General features: G+C 51.1%; 1 protein-coding gene across 1 annotated transcript in view; it reads right to left on the reverse strand.

The window, feature by feature from the left end:
- The window catches only part of EHD3 (EH domain containing 3), a 29,322-nt gene extending 13,194 nt beyond the window's left edge, over nt 1–16,128 (reverse strand). Inside the window, exons 1-3 of the mRNA XM_061432919.1 lie at nt 15,227–16,128; nt 4,696–4,872; nt 957–1,054 (exon numbers count right to left, since the gene is read on the reverse strand). Coding sequence (XP_061288903.1) covers nt 957–1,054; nt 4,696–4,872; nt 15,227–15,453 — 502 coding nt within the window. The 5' untranslated portion in view covers nt 15,454–16,128. The remainder of the gene's footprint in view (nt 1–956; nt 1,055–4,695; nt 4,873–15,226) is intronic.
- Between the last annotated feature and the right edge of the window lie 1,612 nt (nt 16,129–17,740).

Consider the following 17,740-nt stretch of genomic DNA (forward strand, 5'->3'; position numbering starts at 1 on the left):
CTGGTTTGGCTCCTGCCCAGCTGCCAGCTCCAGGACTGGGGTGGGCATGGCTTCATCAGCTTTTCTTACCAGAAATACAGCATCAGCACAGAAAGGGTAGGGGGCTGCCTGGGGCACACAGCCTGGTGTGGCTGGAGAGGCTGGGGGAACATAGTCATGAGCCGTAGCTTTAAGACTTTTGCAGTATCCATCTAGTATTTTAGAGCTAGGAAAAACCCAATGATGCTGGTGGTGGTGATGACTGGTAAGAACTCATTTTTACTGGGCACTTGCTATGTGCCAGACAGGAGATTTTTCACTTGTGTTATTTCTTTTAATCCTCAAACAACCCTAGAAGGTAGATAGACTTATGTCCCCTACTCTACAGGTGAGGCGGCTGAAGGAAAGAAACCCTCCAGGTCACTCTGCCAGGAGGTGTTAGAGGCAGGCTCAGAACGCTGGTGGTCTGGCTCCCGAGTTCAGGCTCCTGATCCCCCATGCCAGGGACCTCCCTCAATGAGCAGTCACCCACATCTGCTGGAATGAGCATTTTCAAGGATCCAGCTCCCTGCTCTCACACCCCAAAGCACACTGTCATCCTCACGCTGTTGGATGAAGTCCTCTGCCAGCACTTGCCTCCCCTGCAGAGCTGCCAGCTCCTGGGGCAGGGACAGCAGGACCTTCAGAACAAGCCAGGGTCTGGCCCAGGAAGAAACCCAATGAGGTGAGTAAGGCAGATGCTGATATGTCCATTTCACAGATGAGAAGCCTGAGGCCAGCTGCTCCTGAGTGACAATGGACCTAAACTCTGGTGCTAGCCCCTGCCTAGGACCACCCCACACAGCACACAAGGCAGCACTGACTCATTAGGAGGCAGCAAGGCCCCAGGAACCTCTATCCTGGTATAGAAGCCAGAGAACATTCTGGAAAGAACACAACACAGAGCCAGGGCCAAGCCTACTAGGGGCCTCGCTTACCTCTGCTGATCCTCTGCTTCTCTCCAGAGAGGATGCCTGGTGTGTCGATGACGCTGATGCTCTCCAGCACGGGATTGGGCAGCTGGGCACACACAAACCTGCACGGGTGGGAAGAGATGCGTGGTGAGCCGCCATTCTGCCCTTGCCTCTCAGGCACCCTCCTTTTGGCCCCATACCAACCTCTCCTGCCCTGGGCAGAGGTTCCAATGCAGACTCCCAGCCCAAGTTAGACCAACCCCCATAGTGGACTCAGGATCTGTACTTGGAGGAAGCTCTTGGGGGCATCCTAAGGCAGCTGTGGGACTATGTCTGTGAGCCCCTGCTGGCAGGGCCACCAGGATGTCCGGCACTTGATCCCTGCCACCCCCCGGGAGCACAGTCTGGTAGAATAGTGGAGGTGTGCACAAGGATATGGGTACCATGGGACCAGCACCCCCACGAGGTCAAGTGAAGGACTCAGGAGATCCAAGGTGGAAGGAAGGCTTCCTGGAGGAGGAGACACTACAACTGGACTTGAAGAATGGGTCACACCACGCAGGAATGCTTATGTGGGCTTTTAAGAGGCCCACATTTCCAGTGTTACATACCAAAGTCTCCAAATACAAACTGGTAAACCTAAGCTGGATCCTTCTTACTTCAAGCCTTCTCTCTTAAATGCCATTTTTGGTGGAAGCCAACAAGGTGTCTGACCATCACAGTTCATGGTCCCACTGTCTTGGGAACAGACAGGGAAGGGAGCCTCTGCTCTCCAGTAAGGTGGCTGCAGAAATGCAGGTCAGGTGAGGAGGCCAGGGATGCATGGGAAAGAGAGTCCAGGAAGCCACACAGGAGAGACAGAACCTGAAGTAAGACCTCAAAAGGTGACCAGTTTTGCTGGGAGGACAGGGGTGCAGGCAGGAAGCCAGGGTGCGTGTGTGTGTGTGTGTGTGTGTGTGTGTGTGTGTGTGTGTGTGTAGCTAGGTGAAGATACAGAGACGCACAGAGTGGAGATGGCCATGTAAAGATGGAGTCAGAGACTGGAATTATTCTGATACAAACAAAATGCCTGGAGTAACCAGAAGCTGGAAGAAGCAAGGAAAGATTTCCCCTATGGGCTTCAAAGGTGGCATGACCCTGCCAACACCTTGATTTTGAACTTCTAACCTCCAGAACTATGAGTCAATATTTACTTTCAAGCCACCTAGTTCCTAGTAATTTGTTCTGGCAGTCCTAGGAAACTAACAGAAGCAGGTGGAGATGCCACACGGAAATGAGAGGGGGAGGGGAGCATGTGTGTGTGTGTGCGTGTGTGTGTGTGTAGGCACCAGGCCAGGGGACACTATCATTGAGATGAGAACCAGAAGGCTGGAGCAGCTAGACACGTGGCCAGACAGGGAGGTTGGGGCCAGATTATGAGGGCCTTGAAAGCCACATTAAGAAATGCAGATTTTATACTGAGGGTGGTAAAAATCCATTGGAACGTTCTAAGCAAAAGAGTGATACAATCTGATTTGGTGGTTGTCAGCTTCTCCAGATCAGTTTGGTAAGTACTTACGAAGCACATGCTGCGTTTCTGGCACTGTGCTCGATAGTCCATGGCGCGGCCCCTGTCCTATTAAAGCCCATGGTTTCCTCTATGCCTTGGGCCCAGCCAGATTCTTGTCCATAGGTTCTAAGGCACACCCCAGCATTCCTCAATAAATTCCACGTTCTGCTGAAACCAGTTTGAGCAGGGTTGCTGTCACTTGGTGACCAGGAGGTCATGTACATGGGGCTGGTGTTTGGGGCCAGGGCTCTGGTTGAGCATCACCCAGGCCAGGCGCATGGAGTGAGAAGGGCAGGAAGCTGAGGGGAACACCAGGTCACAGGAGCCAGAGCAAGAGGGGGCCAGGGAAGACTGGAGAGGGTCTGCCAGGGAGACAGGAGGAGGCCAAGGAGCTGAGAGGGGATGGTGGTTGAGAGATGGGCTGGGGGGGGGCCGAAAGTGCTGACGGCTTATCACAGAGAGGTCACCGACAATGTTCACATGGGCAGCTGTGATGGGGAAGCCGTGTTCCACAGGGTGGGGGCAGGAAGGAGTGAGGAGGTGAAGCCCAGAAGCTTGGCTGTGGAAGGAAAGCGAGGGGGTAAGAGCTAGTAGGGCCTGCTGCAGGGTTCTCAAGAAGATAGTTCCCTGTGGTAAAGGAACCAAGGGAGAGTGGAGCTGTCAGGAAGAGGAGTAACCGACAGAGCCATCCCTGGGAAGATGGCTGGGTGTTGGGGGTTCTTGGTTATGGGTAGGGAAGCAGCAGACCTGAGGGTAAAAGAGGATGCAGCTCTCTAGGCTGCATGGCGGGGGAGGACCAACGCAAACAGGCTCCACTTATGGACAGACTGGAACCAAAGCAACTGCAGGGAACCCAGGGATATGGGATTCCATCTTCTCTAGAATGGGAAGCAAGGTCATCCAGTGCAAGAGGAGGCTGAGGAAAAGGCTTGGGACACCCCTCAGAGGAGGGGAAGGGAGATGTCAGGGCGGAATAGGGTCCCTGGGCAGTACAAGGACAGGAAGCAGGCACCTGGGGTGTAGCCATCCTGTACATGGCTGCAGTGAAGCCGGTGGTACATGGAAGGGCCTCCCCGACTCCCTGCCCTGCCCTGCTCCTTGTTTTTCCTCCCAGGGGACGTGCCTGGCCGGTCAGTGAACAGTTCATATATACATCTGTCACTCAGCTGTGGCAGCTCTAGCAGAGAAGTCACAGGGTTCCTGCATTAAGCCACGTTCTTGAATCCTCTCTGCTTATATATATACACACACACATATATATATATACACATTTTTTTTTAGTTTTCTCTTCCTGAAATGTCCTTTTTTAACCATTTGCATGTGACTTCACTCATCATTGAATATCTGTGTCAAATGCCAACTTTCTCACAAAGTCCTCTTGCCTTGGAGGAGGAGATTTACTCTCATCCTATTTTACAGATGGGAAAAGTGAGACACAGACCAGTTAGGTAATCTATCTAAGAGCATGGTGCTGTTGGATGGGTTCTTAACCCAAAGCCCATAGTCTTTACCTTTACTCTAAATGCCTTCAATTATAGAAAGTAGCTTACATTTTTTTTAATGCAATATGCATGCAAAATTGTGGTGTGGGCCTACATTATAAGCCTGATCAGGGGATCAGCCTGCACTCTAGGTAAGCAGAGTAATGGGAAGGCCTGGGTCAGCTTGCGGAGCAGCCACTAGAGCTTCTTCCACTCAAACTGACCCAGTGACCCTAGTGTTTACAGGCTGACTTGTCTCAGGGGAGGGGACTTGTCCAAGGTCACATAGTGGGTTTAGTAGGAGGGACAGTGATCAAAGCCAGGGCTTCTACCTTAAGTCCAGGGTCCCTGCCACCAAATAAAAACAATGTCCAAAACAGGAGGAACCTTCCTCTGCCTCATTCTAGCTGGCTGAAGAGCCCTTCCAAAGGATAGGCAAAAGCTGGGAACTACAGAGGGCAGCCCTCTCTGCTTTTCCTGGAGGGACGTGTGGATTAGAGATGGGATTTAACTAGTTGGATCCCTCCCCCAACTTGATCAGGAGAAATCAGGCCAGTGTTAGCAGCTTCCATATCCCTAATCAATGGTGGTTTCATTCCCACTAAGAAAGGGACAATCAAGAGAGATTCCAGGTCTAGAAAAGATACAGGGTCTCCCAAGATCCTGCTCTACCCTTTCATACTCCAAGGAGAAAAGAGAGCACCCAGGATGCGTGCGTTCCCTCTGTACCCACCTGTTCAAGAAGGCATTGCCAAAGGCGTTCAGTTTCCTGAAAGGTTTCTTAGGATCCACCACCAGGGCATTCCCGGGGATGATGCCCTCCATCTCGCCTTGCATCACCGCAATGAAGGAGTCAGTGGTCGGCTCGGGCCCAATCCTCATGCCCGGGAAATCCTGTTCCAGGAGATACCTGGTGGAAGGGAGCACAGTCATAATGGAGGGATGCTGTGGGCAGATCAACACCGCCTGCCCACAACAAGGCAGATGCTGGGGTGAGTCATGGTGGAGGGGCAATCAGGGAAATTTCATGGAAGGGAGAGATTTTCATGGATGCGGAATCCGAAGACCTTTGGGAGGAAGTGGGATTTCAGTTGAACTTAAAATATCAAATCTGTCCTTGGTCCTTTTCTTTTCACCTCCATGATGAGGAGGGGTGGGTGGGACAAGCAAGGTTTGGGCTCAGAAATAAAGCATGGCTTGAAACTGATTCCTACACAGAATACTGTGGACTTTACAGCTAATGGGAGTCTGCCAAAGTACCTGTACACAGATGTGGTTAGAATTAGACTACCCCGAGGCTCTGGAGGCTGGCCATAGGTGGTTATTGATCTGTTTAGCCAGTCATTTAATGTAAAGAGAGCTCATACATGATAGAAAGCGTGTGAGGGGTTCACTAGGAAGAGGATCCCCATCCCACCCTAGACTTTCAGTCCCACCCTCTAGGACAGCCACCAGGCTGTGGCCCCAGGGCATATGTGTTTTTCTTTGCTCTCCTCCAGGCCTGAGCATAGAGAGCCTGAGTCCACCGCCCCTCTCCACAGCCCCCTTTGGAGCCCACGGTGAGCCAGAGAATGAAGAGAACAAACTGGAAGGAAAATCAGACTCTTTGGCAGGAGCTCAGAACAGCTTCGGAGAAGGCAATGGCACCCCACTCCAGTACTCTTGCCTGGAAAATCCCATGGATGGAGGAGCCTGGTAGCCTGAAGTCCATGGGGTCGCTAAGAGTCAGACACGACTGAGCAACTTCACTTTCAATTTTCACTTTCATGCACTGGAGAAGGAAATGGCAACCCACTCCAGTGTTCTTGCCTGGAGAATCCCAGGGACGGGGGAGCCTGGTGGGCTGCCATCTATGGGGTCGCACAGAGTTGGACACGACTGAAGCGACTTAGCAGCAGCAGCAGCAGCAGAACAGCTTTGAGCCCAAAGTGCTTAAGGCTGGACTGCGGGCAGAAGACTGCAGTGCTGCCCTGGGCTGGGACTGGCCGGAGGAGAGTCCCAGGGGCCACGACGGACAAGAAGCTAAGGGGTGGGTTGCCCAACAAACAGAGACCCTTGGGTGAGCCCTCAGCGTGTGCCAAGACCCTCCCCCTAAACCTTAAGGGGCCATGTTCATGCCCGGAGGGAAAAGTCAAGGAGCCCTTAGGAGAAGAGATGGCAAATCAGAGACTGCTGGCCAGGAAGGGAGCCTGGGAACTCCTGGGCCAGTGGGCCTCAGCCCACTGCACGTGGAGCCCGTGGATCTCCAGCTAACAGTGCTGGGTCCAGCCCAGGGGTTCTGACCCGCTGGTCCAGGATGGGGCCCTGACCACTGGTCTTTTTCAGGAACTCCCTGGTTGATTCAAATTGCAGCCCGGGTTGACAACCTGCTCTGGACACTGTCATTATGCCGATAGCTCCACTGACAATAGCATGTCCAGGCAGACATCACCCTCATCACTTCAAGAACATAGCTCCTCTGGCAGCCCTAGTAGGTGCAGCTGGGGTCTCTGTATCCGAGCCCTCCACATCTGAGAACACAACCAACTGTTGAATGTGGGCCCTATGGATCCGGAGGGTCTGCTGTGCTGTGCCATTTCATACTTGCAGGGGCGTGAGCATCTGCAAGGCAGGTGGGGTCCTAGAAACAGCGCTCCGTGGACACCAAGGAACGAGGGACAGCTGTACGGAGGAGCCCAAGGCTTTGAAGGGTTATGGGGCTTCCTTCACGTTAAAGAGCTAATAATGGAGTAGGAACCCAAACCCTTATCAGTCTAACACCAAATCCTTCGCTCTTCAACTGTCTCTACCCTAAGGAAATGCTCTTTGCCACCACCACCCGCCCCCAGCCCCGTGCCCACCCTCTGCCCAGCAGGCGGCAGCCAGGGAGACTGGCCGGGGTTTCTTCCAGCTCATGGGCATCTCATTGTGTTCTGAGCTGTTAGGTTACTCCGTGCTTCCAGGGCAGTTCAGTTGCCACAGGGCTCGCTCCCCAAGGAGTTAGCAGGTGAGCTGCCATGGAGGAGATGCTGCTGGGGGCCACCCACCTATACCGGCAGTTTTAGGTTGGTGAAGCCCCTCATCTCCCTCCAACATCTGGCTGTGAAGACAGGATTCCCTCCCATCAGAGGCCCATTCTGAAAGCTGGGTTGTGATGAGAATGTATCACCCCAGCGGCCCATGGGCAGGGCTTCCTCTTTCTCAAGCACACCTTCTCCTTCAGAGCCTCAGGGGAGAGGCAGGGAGCCTCAGGGCCTGGGGCCAGCAGACCTGGTTTCTCTAACCTTCAGAAGGTTCTCGACCTCTGTGAACCTCGGCACTTTCCTCTATAAAATGGGAGGTCCTCTATAAAATGGGAGGTCATTGTCCTGATTTATTAAGCACTTGTGCCAGACAGTGTTCCAGACTGTCCATGAATTATCTCGTTTCATCTCACGTTTCCTTTGATGTGAGCACTATAACCCTTACCATCAAATGGGCCTCATAGGTAAATCCATCTCACTGGGTGTTCTGAGGGTTAAATTAGTTATAGACCATAAGCGCATAAACCAGTACCTAGCACCTAGATCACCATCCCAATATTTGTTGCAGGATCAGACGGTAAACAATCTGTCTGCAATGCAGGAGAACCCAGGTTTGATTCCTGGGTCAGGAAGATCCCCTGGAGAAGGGAATGGGAACCCACTCCAGTATTCTTGTCTAGAGAATCCCATGGACAGAGGAGCCTGGTAAGCTCCATGGGGAGGAACAAAGGGTGATGCTCCCCAGCATAGCCAGGGCCACTTCCTGGGAAGTTTTCAGAGCCTCAAGCGGCCCAGCAAGAGCCCTTCGGCTAAAACCGCATGACCCTGGATTTGCTGACCACACATGGGTCTGGAGAAACACAGAGTTCAGTGAGTCCCAAAGCAAATCCAGGGACGCAGTCAAGCCAAGCAGAGAACCCGGGGCTGGGTAAATTCTCAGGGACATCTGGGTATGATCTGCAGCCCCGAGGGCCCCCTTAACAAAGCCAGCACTGTGTCCAGAAAGGAAAACCTATTGAGGGCTCTCGTGGCTGCTTTCTCTGTGGGGAGAGATACAGATCGCCTCTGTTGCCAGGCAAAGACATTCCCATGGCAGGGTAAAAAAAGAAAAGTTAATTCAGGCCCGGGTGGCAGCAGCGGAGATGGGGAAGCATGAGAACAAGGAGGGGCTGGCGGGCAGAGCACCCACTGTGAGCCAGGTGCTCTTCTGTGCCCCTTCCCTGAATTATTCCACTCAGTCAGTCCTAGAAGTGCTGCAGGATGGCTGAGTTATTTCAGTTTTGCAGGTGAGCAAATGGAGATGGAGACTGCCCCCATTCAGGGCCAAATACAAATATTTAGAGGCCCAAAGAGCAGAGAAGGTTTGGGTGTCTCCCCGACCTGCCATCCAATGTAAAAGAAATAAAATGGATATAAGGAAGACAAATGCAATTCCGGTTTTCCCCATGAGGACTATTTTTCCTAAGCAAACTGTTTCCTAAGATCATCTCCCTCATTTTCCAGTGTCCTTGGCTGGCAATCTAAGCATGTGGCTTGTTTTACTGGCACCTGAGCACTCAGGGTGAGGCGTAGCCAAGAATCAACCTAGTCTGCTTCTGGGGCCCCTGCCTCTGCAACGGTGGGGCCAACCCTCCCTGCTGTTGGGACAGCACCCAGGGCGGGGAACAGAGGGACCGGGGCCACCAGGAATGTTGCCCGAGGCCGCGGCTGGGCTGGACCCGATGCCTCAGCTCAGTTAGGGAATGCGCCTTGATGGGTGGCTGCTTCCCTGCAGATGTGACCTTGGACAAGTCCCTCCAGAGCCCACTGCCTCAGTTTCCCCAGTTTTTATAAAATGGGGCTAATCCTGGGTTTCTTACTAGCTCAGGGGGGCAGAGTGAAGGTTTTGCAAAGACACACATGAGTTTTGGAAAAGCAATGGCTACACCAGACATGGGCTCACATCGGCACAGATAATAATTAGAGAAAACACATGTCTGTAAGTACCCAGTGCATTTCTACCTGGACGGACTCCAAACCCAGGGTCCTCGCACCTCCGTGAAAATCCACATAGGTCTTAATTTGCATATCTTGAGGTGGACACTAAAGGCACACATCACTTTCTGCCTTGTGTCACAAGTATTTGTGTTAGGTTAGTTAGTGTTAGTTGCTCAGTTGTGTCCAACTCTTTTTGACCCCATGGACTGTAGTCCACCAGGCTCCTCTTTCTATGGAATTCTCCAGGCAAGAATATCGGAGTGGGTTGCCATTCTCTTCTCCAGGGGATCTTCCTGACCCAGGGATCAAACCCAGGTCTCCTGCATTACAGGCAGATTCTTTATTGTCTGAGCCATCAGGGAACCCTATTTGCATTATATATCTGTATCTTTGGTCTCTCTAAACGTTGTGTACTTCAGCTTTAAAATGGGGTCAAGACAATACTACTTGTCCAGTTGGCCTCACAGGGTTTCAGGGAGACTGTAAATCACTCCAGAGACACAAAGCGAGGTAAGAGATGGGTGACTCAATGGCCGAGTTGAGGTCTGAGTCAGCTCTTTGCTTTATGGAGTGGTCACCACTGTCCCTGGTTCACAGAAATGTCTACCAGGGGACAAAGTGACCCAAGCGCAAAGGAGACCAGTAGCCAGACCAGTAGCCAGACCTCCTACTAGCCTTGCCTTGCCTAACCACCCCTGACACAGGCTGGCCTAAATAACCCTAGGAGGTAGCTGACATTATTCGCATGTTAGTGATAAGGACACTGAGGTTCAGAAAGCTTAGATCCTTCTTAACAAAGTCTCCTGGCTGGAATGGGTGGAGCCTGGGTTCTGCTGAGCTTCCCATGTTTTTCCTGTGGCTGCATTGTCCTGTCAGTGGAATGGGATGAGCTCTTCCCCAGAGGTCCTTCTCCCAGTCCTGTTTCTCCTGATGACCTCCATACCTGACTCTCAGTTCAGTCCCGTTCAGTCACTCAGTCATGTCCGACTCTTTGTAACCTCATGGACTGCAGCATGCCAGGCTTCCCTGTCCATCACCAACTCCTGGAGCTCACTTGAACTCACGTCCATCGAGTTGGTGATGCCATCCAACCATCTCATCCTCTGTCGTCCCCTTCTTCTCCTGCTTCAATCTTTCCCAGTATCAGGGTCTTTTCCAATGAGTCCATTCTTCACATCAGGTGGCCAAAGTATTGGAGCTTCAGCTTCAGCATCAGTCCTTCCAATGAATATTCAGGACTGATTTCCTTTAGGATGGACTGGTTTGACCTCCTTGCAGTCCAAAGGACTCTCAAGGGTCTTCTCCAACACCAAAGTTCAAAAGCATCAGTTCTTCAGTGCTCAGCTTTCTTTATAGTCCGACTCTAGCATCCATACATGACTACTGGAAAAACCATAGCTTTGACTAGATGGATCTTTGTTGGCAAAGTGATGTCTCTGATTTTTAATATGCTGTCTAGGTTGGTCATAGCTTTTCTTCCAAGGAGCAAGCATCTGTTAATTTCATGCCTGCAGTCACCACCTGCAGTGATTCTGGAGCCCAAGAAAAAAAAGCCTGTCACTATTTCCATTGTTTCCCCATCTATTTGCCATTAAGTGACGGGACCGGATGCCATGATCTTCGTTTTTTGAATGTTGAGTTTTAAGCCAACTTTTTCACTCTCCTCTATGACTTTCATCAAGAGGCTCTTTAGTTCCTCGTCACTTTCTGCCATAAGGGTGGTGTCATCTGCATATCTGAGGTTATTGATATTTCTCCCGGCAATCTTGGTTCCAGCTTGTGCCTGACTCTCAAGACAAATCTTAAGCCAGACATCAGGAGGTAGACCAATGCTCTGTCCTCTCTCCCTTGAGTAACACTCAGGCCTTTGTAAGAGGCAGGCAGATGTCTACCTAGTCACACTTATGGACTAGCAGATCAGATCCCTGACAGGAAAAGGATGTCCATGGACCTCGGATGGGTGACAGGAGTGAGGAGCTGCCGAGGCTGTGGCTAGCAGGAGCCTGGCAGAGGACAGTGGGTCTACTGGAATGGAAAGGGGCCCTTCACTAGCCCTTCAGCTTATTAGAGAATCATCCTTTCTTGGGGTGATGCTGCTACGAGCCCTGGGCAGCAGAGATGCCAGAGAGGTGACGAGAGAGGGTACAACCACAGGTAAATGCTGAGTCACCTTTACAGGAGGATGCAAAGAGCCCCCTGAAAAAGGGGGAGCGAAAGGACCAGCTGAGTAGCCACCCAGCCCCCTCCCCACCATGTGCCCATTCATACTGTAGAGGCTCAGTCATGCTACAGAAGGGCTGGGAGATGCTCAAGACCAGCTGAGTTCTCCCTATGGAGACACAGCCCACTCAGCTCCAGCAGCCCCAAGCCCCACACCCAAAGCCCCAGGCCCTCTACTACAGCATGGCCACAGGCCAGCGAGGTCCTCTTTGAGGCCTTGGGATCCCAGGCCTTATAGCCCCTGGGGCAGCCAGCCATTCATCTCTGTGACCAGGGGGCCAAACGGTGCAAAGGAGGAGGGACTTGAGATTGCAGGCCAGAGTGAGGAAGAATGAAGAGAGAAAACAGCAGAGGTGGGAGGAGAGGCTGCCAGGCCAGAAGGACACAGAGCTACTGTACTAGGAAGAGGCAGCCTGTGTTGGAGGAAACAGCCACACGGCCAATTTATTGTTTATTTTATTACCCTGGGTTGCTGGGCCTTAGGCCAATGAAGTTGTTTCAGGCAGAGATCATAGCACATTAATTAGTTATTAGAAGAATGTTCTTTTCTGCATGTTCTTCCTGAGACAAGAAATAGACCCTGAGGCAAGGAAATGTAACTGAAAGGAGATGGACGCTAGGAGACAGAAGGCCAAGGGCCAGGGCAGATGAAGAGGCAAGTCTTTATTTCCAAGGGAAGGGTCCCTCTCAGGTTCAGGCTGGAATACAAGATGTGAATGGCCGCACTCAAGGCAAGAAGCGGGGAGGGGAGAGGCTGCAGCTGTGAAGGCAGGCTGGATTCTGCACCCAGGCGCTCCAACCACCCCAAGTGGAACCTTCTCTGCTTTGGGGAAGGCGTGTGGTATCAACTGACCCTTTTGAAAAGCAACTTAAAAATGTGACTCTTACTACCAAGATTAAAAAATCAGAAAAAATTAAACAAACAAACAAACCAAAACTCTGTACAACCTTTGGCCTAGTGATTTCACTTCTGGGAATCTCTGAAAAAACAGCCTAATACGTGGAAAAGTATTATACATAGAGATAGATTGATCCTACAATAATAGCACAAAATAAAATTAGAAACAACTTCAAATATTCAAAAGAAGTAGATTGGTTAAATGAATAACTGCATATACATACAGTGAAATATCATGCAGCTCTTAAAAATAATGCTTACAGAGATTTAAAAATTTACTCGAGAAATGTTCATGCTATAAGTGAAATAAATCCACATACAAAATTACATTATGGCATGATCTCAACTGTGTTATAAAATAGCTAAAAATACTGGAAATATGTATTATATGTGTTATATAATATGTATATATACACATATACATATATTATATACATATATCATATATATGCGCTAAATCACTTCAATTGTATCCAACTCTTTGCCACCCCACAGACTGTAGCCCACCAGGCTTCTCTGTCCATGGGAATTTCCCAGTCAAGAATAGTGGAATGGGTTGCTATGTCCTCCTCCAGGGGATCTTCCCCACCCAGGGATCGAACCCGAGTCTCTTATGTCTCCTGCATTGGCAGGGCAATGGACATGAGTTTGAGTAAGCTCCAGGAGTTGGTGATGGACAGAGAAGCCAGGCGTGCTGCAGTCCATGGGGTCACAAAGAGTTGGACACGACTGAGTGACTGAACTGAACTGAACTACATATAAAATATTTAAAATGGTTTCCCCTGAGTTGTAGGATGATGATGGGGCATTTTTTCGTCTTCCTCAAATTTACTCTTGTCTGCATTTTCCAATTTTTTAAAAAAATTACTGTTCAGTGGATTTAATGAGAAGAAAGGAAAATATGTAATTTGGTTTTGGAGGCCTTCCCTGTGCTGCCACCCCTCCTCCCCTGCTGGGATCTTCTCTCTAAAAGAGAGACAGCTTTTGATGCACGAGCTAAATTCGGTTACTGACATGAGTGGGGAGGGCGAATGCTTGTACTCAGCGGATAAGAAAAAGGAGGGCTCTGCCTCTCCCGGCCTTCCTGTCTCCCTCAGATAAGGAGTAATCTATAGCAATTCGGCTCTGCCACCTTTTTAGACCCAGTTAACAGCCAGCATGACTCAGGCAAAGCCAGGAGAGTGTCTCAGACAAGAGGCACTTAAACACGTCTGCTGTTCTGGGATCTTGCCCTCGGGGATGTTGGCTTCTCCCCACCTCCCCTCCCATTCTGCAATGTCTACTGGGAGCTCCTGTAGCAGAGACCCCTCGCACAAGGCCCCAGGGAGCCAGGCAGTAAGTGCTGGTGCCACAGGAAGGAGAAGTTCTAAACAACCTACTAAGAATTATAACCAAGGTGTGGCCAGAGGGCTGGGGAAGGCCATGTGATGGGCAGGAGCCATTTGTAAATGGCCTGTGCTTCCCATGGAGCCAGGTGGAAGATGTATGTTACAAAGGAAACCTTGCACAGAACCAAGAGGCTCTGAGGTGTCTTTGGCTGCAATGGGTGTTTAACAAAAAAAGGGAGATGGATTAGATCAGGGGTTTTTGCCCTAAGGTCCAAGGCTTGGACTCCCAAAATTATATGTAAACTTGAGATGTAGGTACTTTTTTGTAAAGATGAGTTCACAGACTTTATGAAAAGTTAAGAAGCAATGAATTAGATTGTTTGCAAGGGTCCTTGCAGTTCTAACAATATAAGACCTCCAAAAGTCAACAATCCCCCTGGGTACCCAGCTTCAGAAATCACTCAGCCTCTCAAGCTGAGTGACTCCAAGGCTGTCCACCCCACAAGGAAAAACTCAGCTGATGTTCAGACATGTCATGTTAATATGGTGTGTGCCCTGTTCCCGGCTTGTGTTAAAAGCTTAGCACTAATATTTGAATCTAGAAAATCAGGAACTAGACTGTGAACTTTTCTGCTTTCCTCACCAAACAAAGCACAGTGCTTTGCATGTTGCAGGTCAATGAATGGAAACAAGAGCATCCCTGCTTTGAAACCTTCCATAGGAGATGAGCACCATTGACTGCGGGGGCGGAGGGGAACTGAACCCATCACCACTTTCTATGAGCCTGACTCTCAACACAGAGGGCCACTCAACACAGAGCACCCTCAACAGCTTTCAGGCCTGTGAATGTGTGAATGAGGCCAAGGAAGATGGCCTGGCCTTGAAGGCTATGTGGCCTGAGGGCTGGAGAGAAGCCTGTCTTCTAAAGATATGAAAGGTCCTTATCGCTCTGGTGGACAATAAGTGGACTTCTCTTGAAGGCCAGGAGGACAGCTGACTTCCTGAGGATCCCTACAGCCCGAGGATTCTGTAATTCAAGGCGATGGATGACTCACCCTCAAAGTTATAGGCATTGAGCCAACCATCTCTTCCCATGCATCTAGGACCGCATTCCCAGGTCAGCCTCCCATCCTGTTATATGGCTTTGGACAACTCATTTAACCTCTCTACGCCTCAGTTATCTTGCCTGCCAAGTCAAGGAGCTGGATGAGACCGTGGCCAATATTCTGTCCACCTCCAAAAGACTTTAATATGATTACGGAGCCACGAAGATCAACAGGAAACAAAACAGCATTCTGCCTCTAGACACTGCTTGTCTCCAGTTGCCAAGAGATATTTGTAAAGAGCTCTGATTGGAAAAGGAAACTGATGAAAGAAGGACAAGCAGGCTCCCTGGCCCACTTCCTTGGCTGCAACTGTAAAGCCCCCGTGTGAGTGGCTGAAGCTTTTATAAGGCAAGGGAAGTGGTCCTGACCATCAAGCGCATGTCCATACAAAGAGAGGGTGTCAGACACCCCCACCAGCCTAATTTGTGACCAGGATACGTCTCACTTGTGCCTCCTGGGTTTCAGTTTCACCATCCATAAAATGGGTAGCATAGGGATGGCTCTGAACTTTACACTTCATGGGCTGAGTGCAGAGGAGAGGTGCTAGGTAGGATGGAGCAAGGGACCATCCAATGAAATTACAGGGTAAGCTTTGGACAACCCCCACACAAGGATTTCTTCAGAGATTTCAAGTGAAGACTTATCTCTTGTCCCCAGGAGGGACATCGGGAGTGAGCAGAGGGTCTAACGCTGGGCAGCTGGGTGGGCTGCTGGGGGACCCTGGCTGGCTCACCTTATGAAGGTGGTCTTCCCGGTGGAGTACTGGCCCACCAGCAGCACCATGGGCTTGTTGTCGAAATCGGCATCCTCCAGGGCAGGAGAGTGAAACTCGTGGAAGCGATAGTGCTCTTCCAGCGGCAGCAGCTTGGTCCTGTACAGTTTCTTGAGCCCATCGCTCACGGTCTGGAAGACCTCGGGGTCCTTCCTCCGGCGGTCGTCGGAGCGCAGCCAGCTGAACATCGCGGCCACCGCTCGCCTGCTCACCCCCGGTGCGCAGTCCCAGCAGGAGGGCGTGGAGTCGGCGACCCCGGGTCCTTGGGGAAGGTGTCCCGCAGGGAGGGCCCGCCGGGTTCCCAACCGCGCCGCCGCCTCACCGAAGCGCCGGGCTCAGGCGCACCATGGCCAGGACTCAGGGCTCGGGGGTCCCCGGGTCGACGGCGTGGGACCGCGAACGCGCTCTTCCCCTCCTCCCAGGACCAAGCTCAGCCCCGGCTTCATCCAGCAACCAAGGCCGGAGAGAGGAAAAATATCTGGGTTGGGCGGGAGAGCTGCGATTTTGGGAAAAAAGTCAAACCTGCAATTAAAATGTCAGATGCCCGGTCCCCCGGTCTCCCCCAGCTCTCTCCCACTTTGGCTCGGGTGCAGTTAAGGGATGCTTCGAATCTGCTCCCGCCCGCCCCGGAGGCTCAGAGGAGGCGGCGGCGCTGCCCAGCCCGCGGACAGCTCAGCATCTGCAGCCGCAGCCCGCAGCCCCAGGCTCGGGTTTAAATGCCAGCCGTGCAGGAAGCCGGCTCGCGGAGGAAGTCCCCGAGTACTGGCAAGACTGGCGCTGCCCTGCGGCCCCGGCGGGGAGAAGCTGAGCAGGGCGCCGCCATGTTTGTGGGCAGTGGCCCCACTGGGGACCCGCGACCGCTCGCTGCCTGGGAAGGAAGGGATGCTGAGCTCTGTGGGAACGCTCTAGTATTTCATTCCTGGCCTCTGGAGGTTTGATTTGGGAACAGCGCCCTCTCAGGGACAGCTGCGAAGACAGAGTTGACCTGCTTCACACTCTCCCTGCTCTTTAAATATAGGCTTTCCTTTAGTTACTGAGTTCAGTTCCTTAGGATGACAGGTTCTCTATTGTTAGTATTTTTCTTGGCGCATGGAAAGAAGAGTCCAATATTAGCTTGCCCCAAATGACCAACCCTATCACTACACAAACTTTTCGCTAGATCTAGGTGAAGTTAAACTATTCTCATTCATTCATTTGTTCATTCCTTCCAATAAAATCGAACAAAATAAGCAAAACGTCCACAAGTATTAAGCCAGTATTACGGCACGATTTTGGTGACTGTGGTTACAAATTTGATCACCAAAATAAGCACATAGAGTCTCTGTCTTCCAGGAACTCCAGCCAGGCCGGGTTTTAAGAGGAGATAGGAACAGAAGGCCTGGGTGCATAGGGGGAGGATGTATCGTTTTTGTCTGGATAATCTGAGGAAGGCGTCACAGAAAGCTTGACTGTGAGCTGGATCTTAAATGATGAACCCACAGAGAAGAAGGGGGACATTCCAGGCTGAGTAAAGGGCACTTGCAAAGGTAGGGGAACATGGAAGAACTTGGTGGGGTGAAGGCAGAGTCAACAGTTTGCTGCCAAGAGTATGGAATTCAGGAGGACGGGAGGGAGTGACTGAGGCCAGGCAGAAAAGGTTTTACAGAAACAGGAATCAACAGAGGGAATAAGGAATCAATAATAATGTTATTATTAATCATGGTTAACATGGACCAAATGCTCACCATGTGCAGGGGCCTGGGCTAAGTTCCCAGCAAGTATTGTTTCATTTAACCTTCGTAGCCTCCCTGGTGGCTCAGATGGTAAAGAATCTGCCTGCAATGCAGGAGACCTGGGTTCGATCCCTGGGTTGGGAAGATCCCCTGGAGGAGGGCATGGCGACCCACTCCAGTATTCTTGCCTGGAGAATCCCCATGGACAAAGGAGCTGACATGACTGAATGTCTAAGCGTAGCACACAGCACCTCTATAGGGCAGATCACGTCCCCAGTTTCATGCCAAGGAGAAGCGGATGAGAACAGCTGGCCAGGCAGCTGTAGGCAAAAAGGGGTGCATTGTCTGCAGGGAATTTAAACACAATAATAAAACCAACTCAAAGTCGATCTGCTTTATTTTTGCACCAGTGACAAAACACCCCCTGCTGCCAGGGCAGATGGCTTCCACATACTCCTCTCCACCGATGAGGAAACAGAGTAGGCTCAGTGGCCAGGTGGGACTGTTAATGTGGGTAGCGGTGCAGGGGAGGGACTGGAGAAACAAGAGAGGCTGGAGGCCAAAAGACTGACTCGGAAACTATTCAGAAATTCAGGAGTTGGAGTAATTGGGATAGAGAAAAGATTATATTTAGGAGATTTTTTTTTTTTAATGGCATAGAATTGACAGATCTTGGTAAGCAGTACTATGGGTAAGGCAGAGTCTAGGATAATTCTGAATTTCCTACTGTTGGGGGCGAGGTTATGGCAACCCACTCCAGTGT

Source organism: Bos javanicus, chromosome 11 (assembly GCF_032452875.1).
Source record: "Bos javanicus breed banteng chromosome 11, ARS-OSU_banteng_1.0, whole genome shotgun sequence".
NCBI classification, from domain to species: Eukaryota; Metazoa; Chordata; class Mammalia; order Artiodactyla; family Bovidae; genus Bos; species Bos javanicus.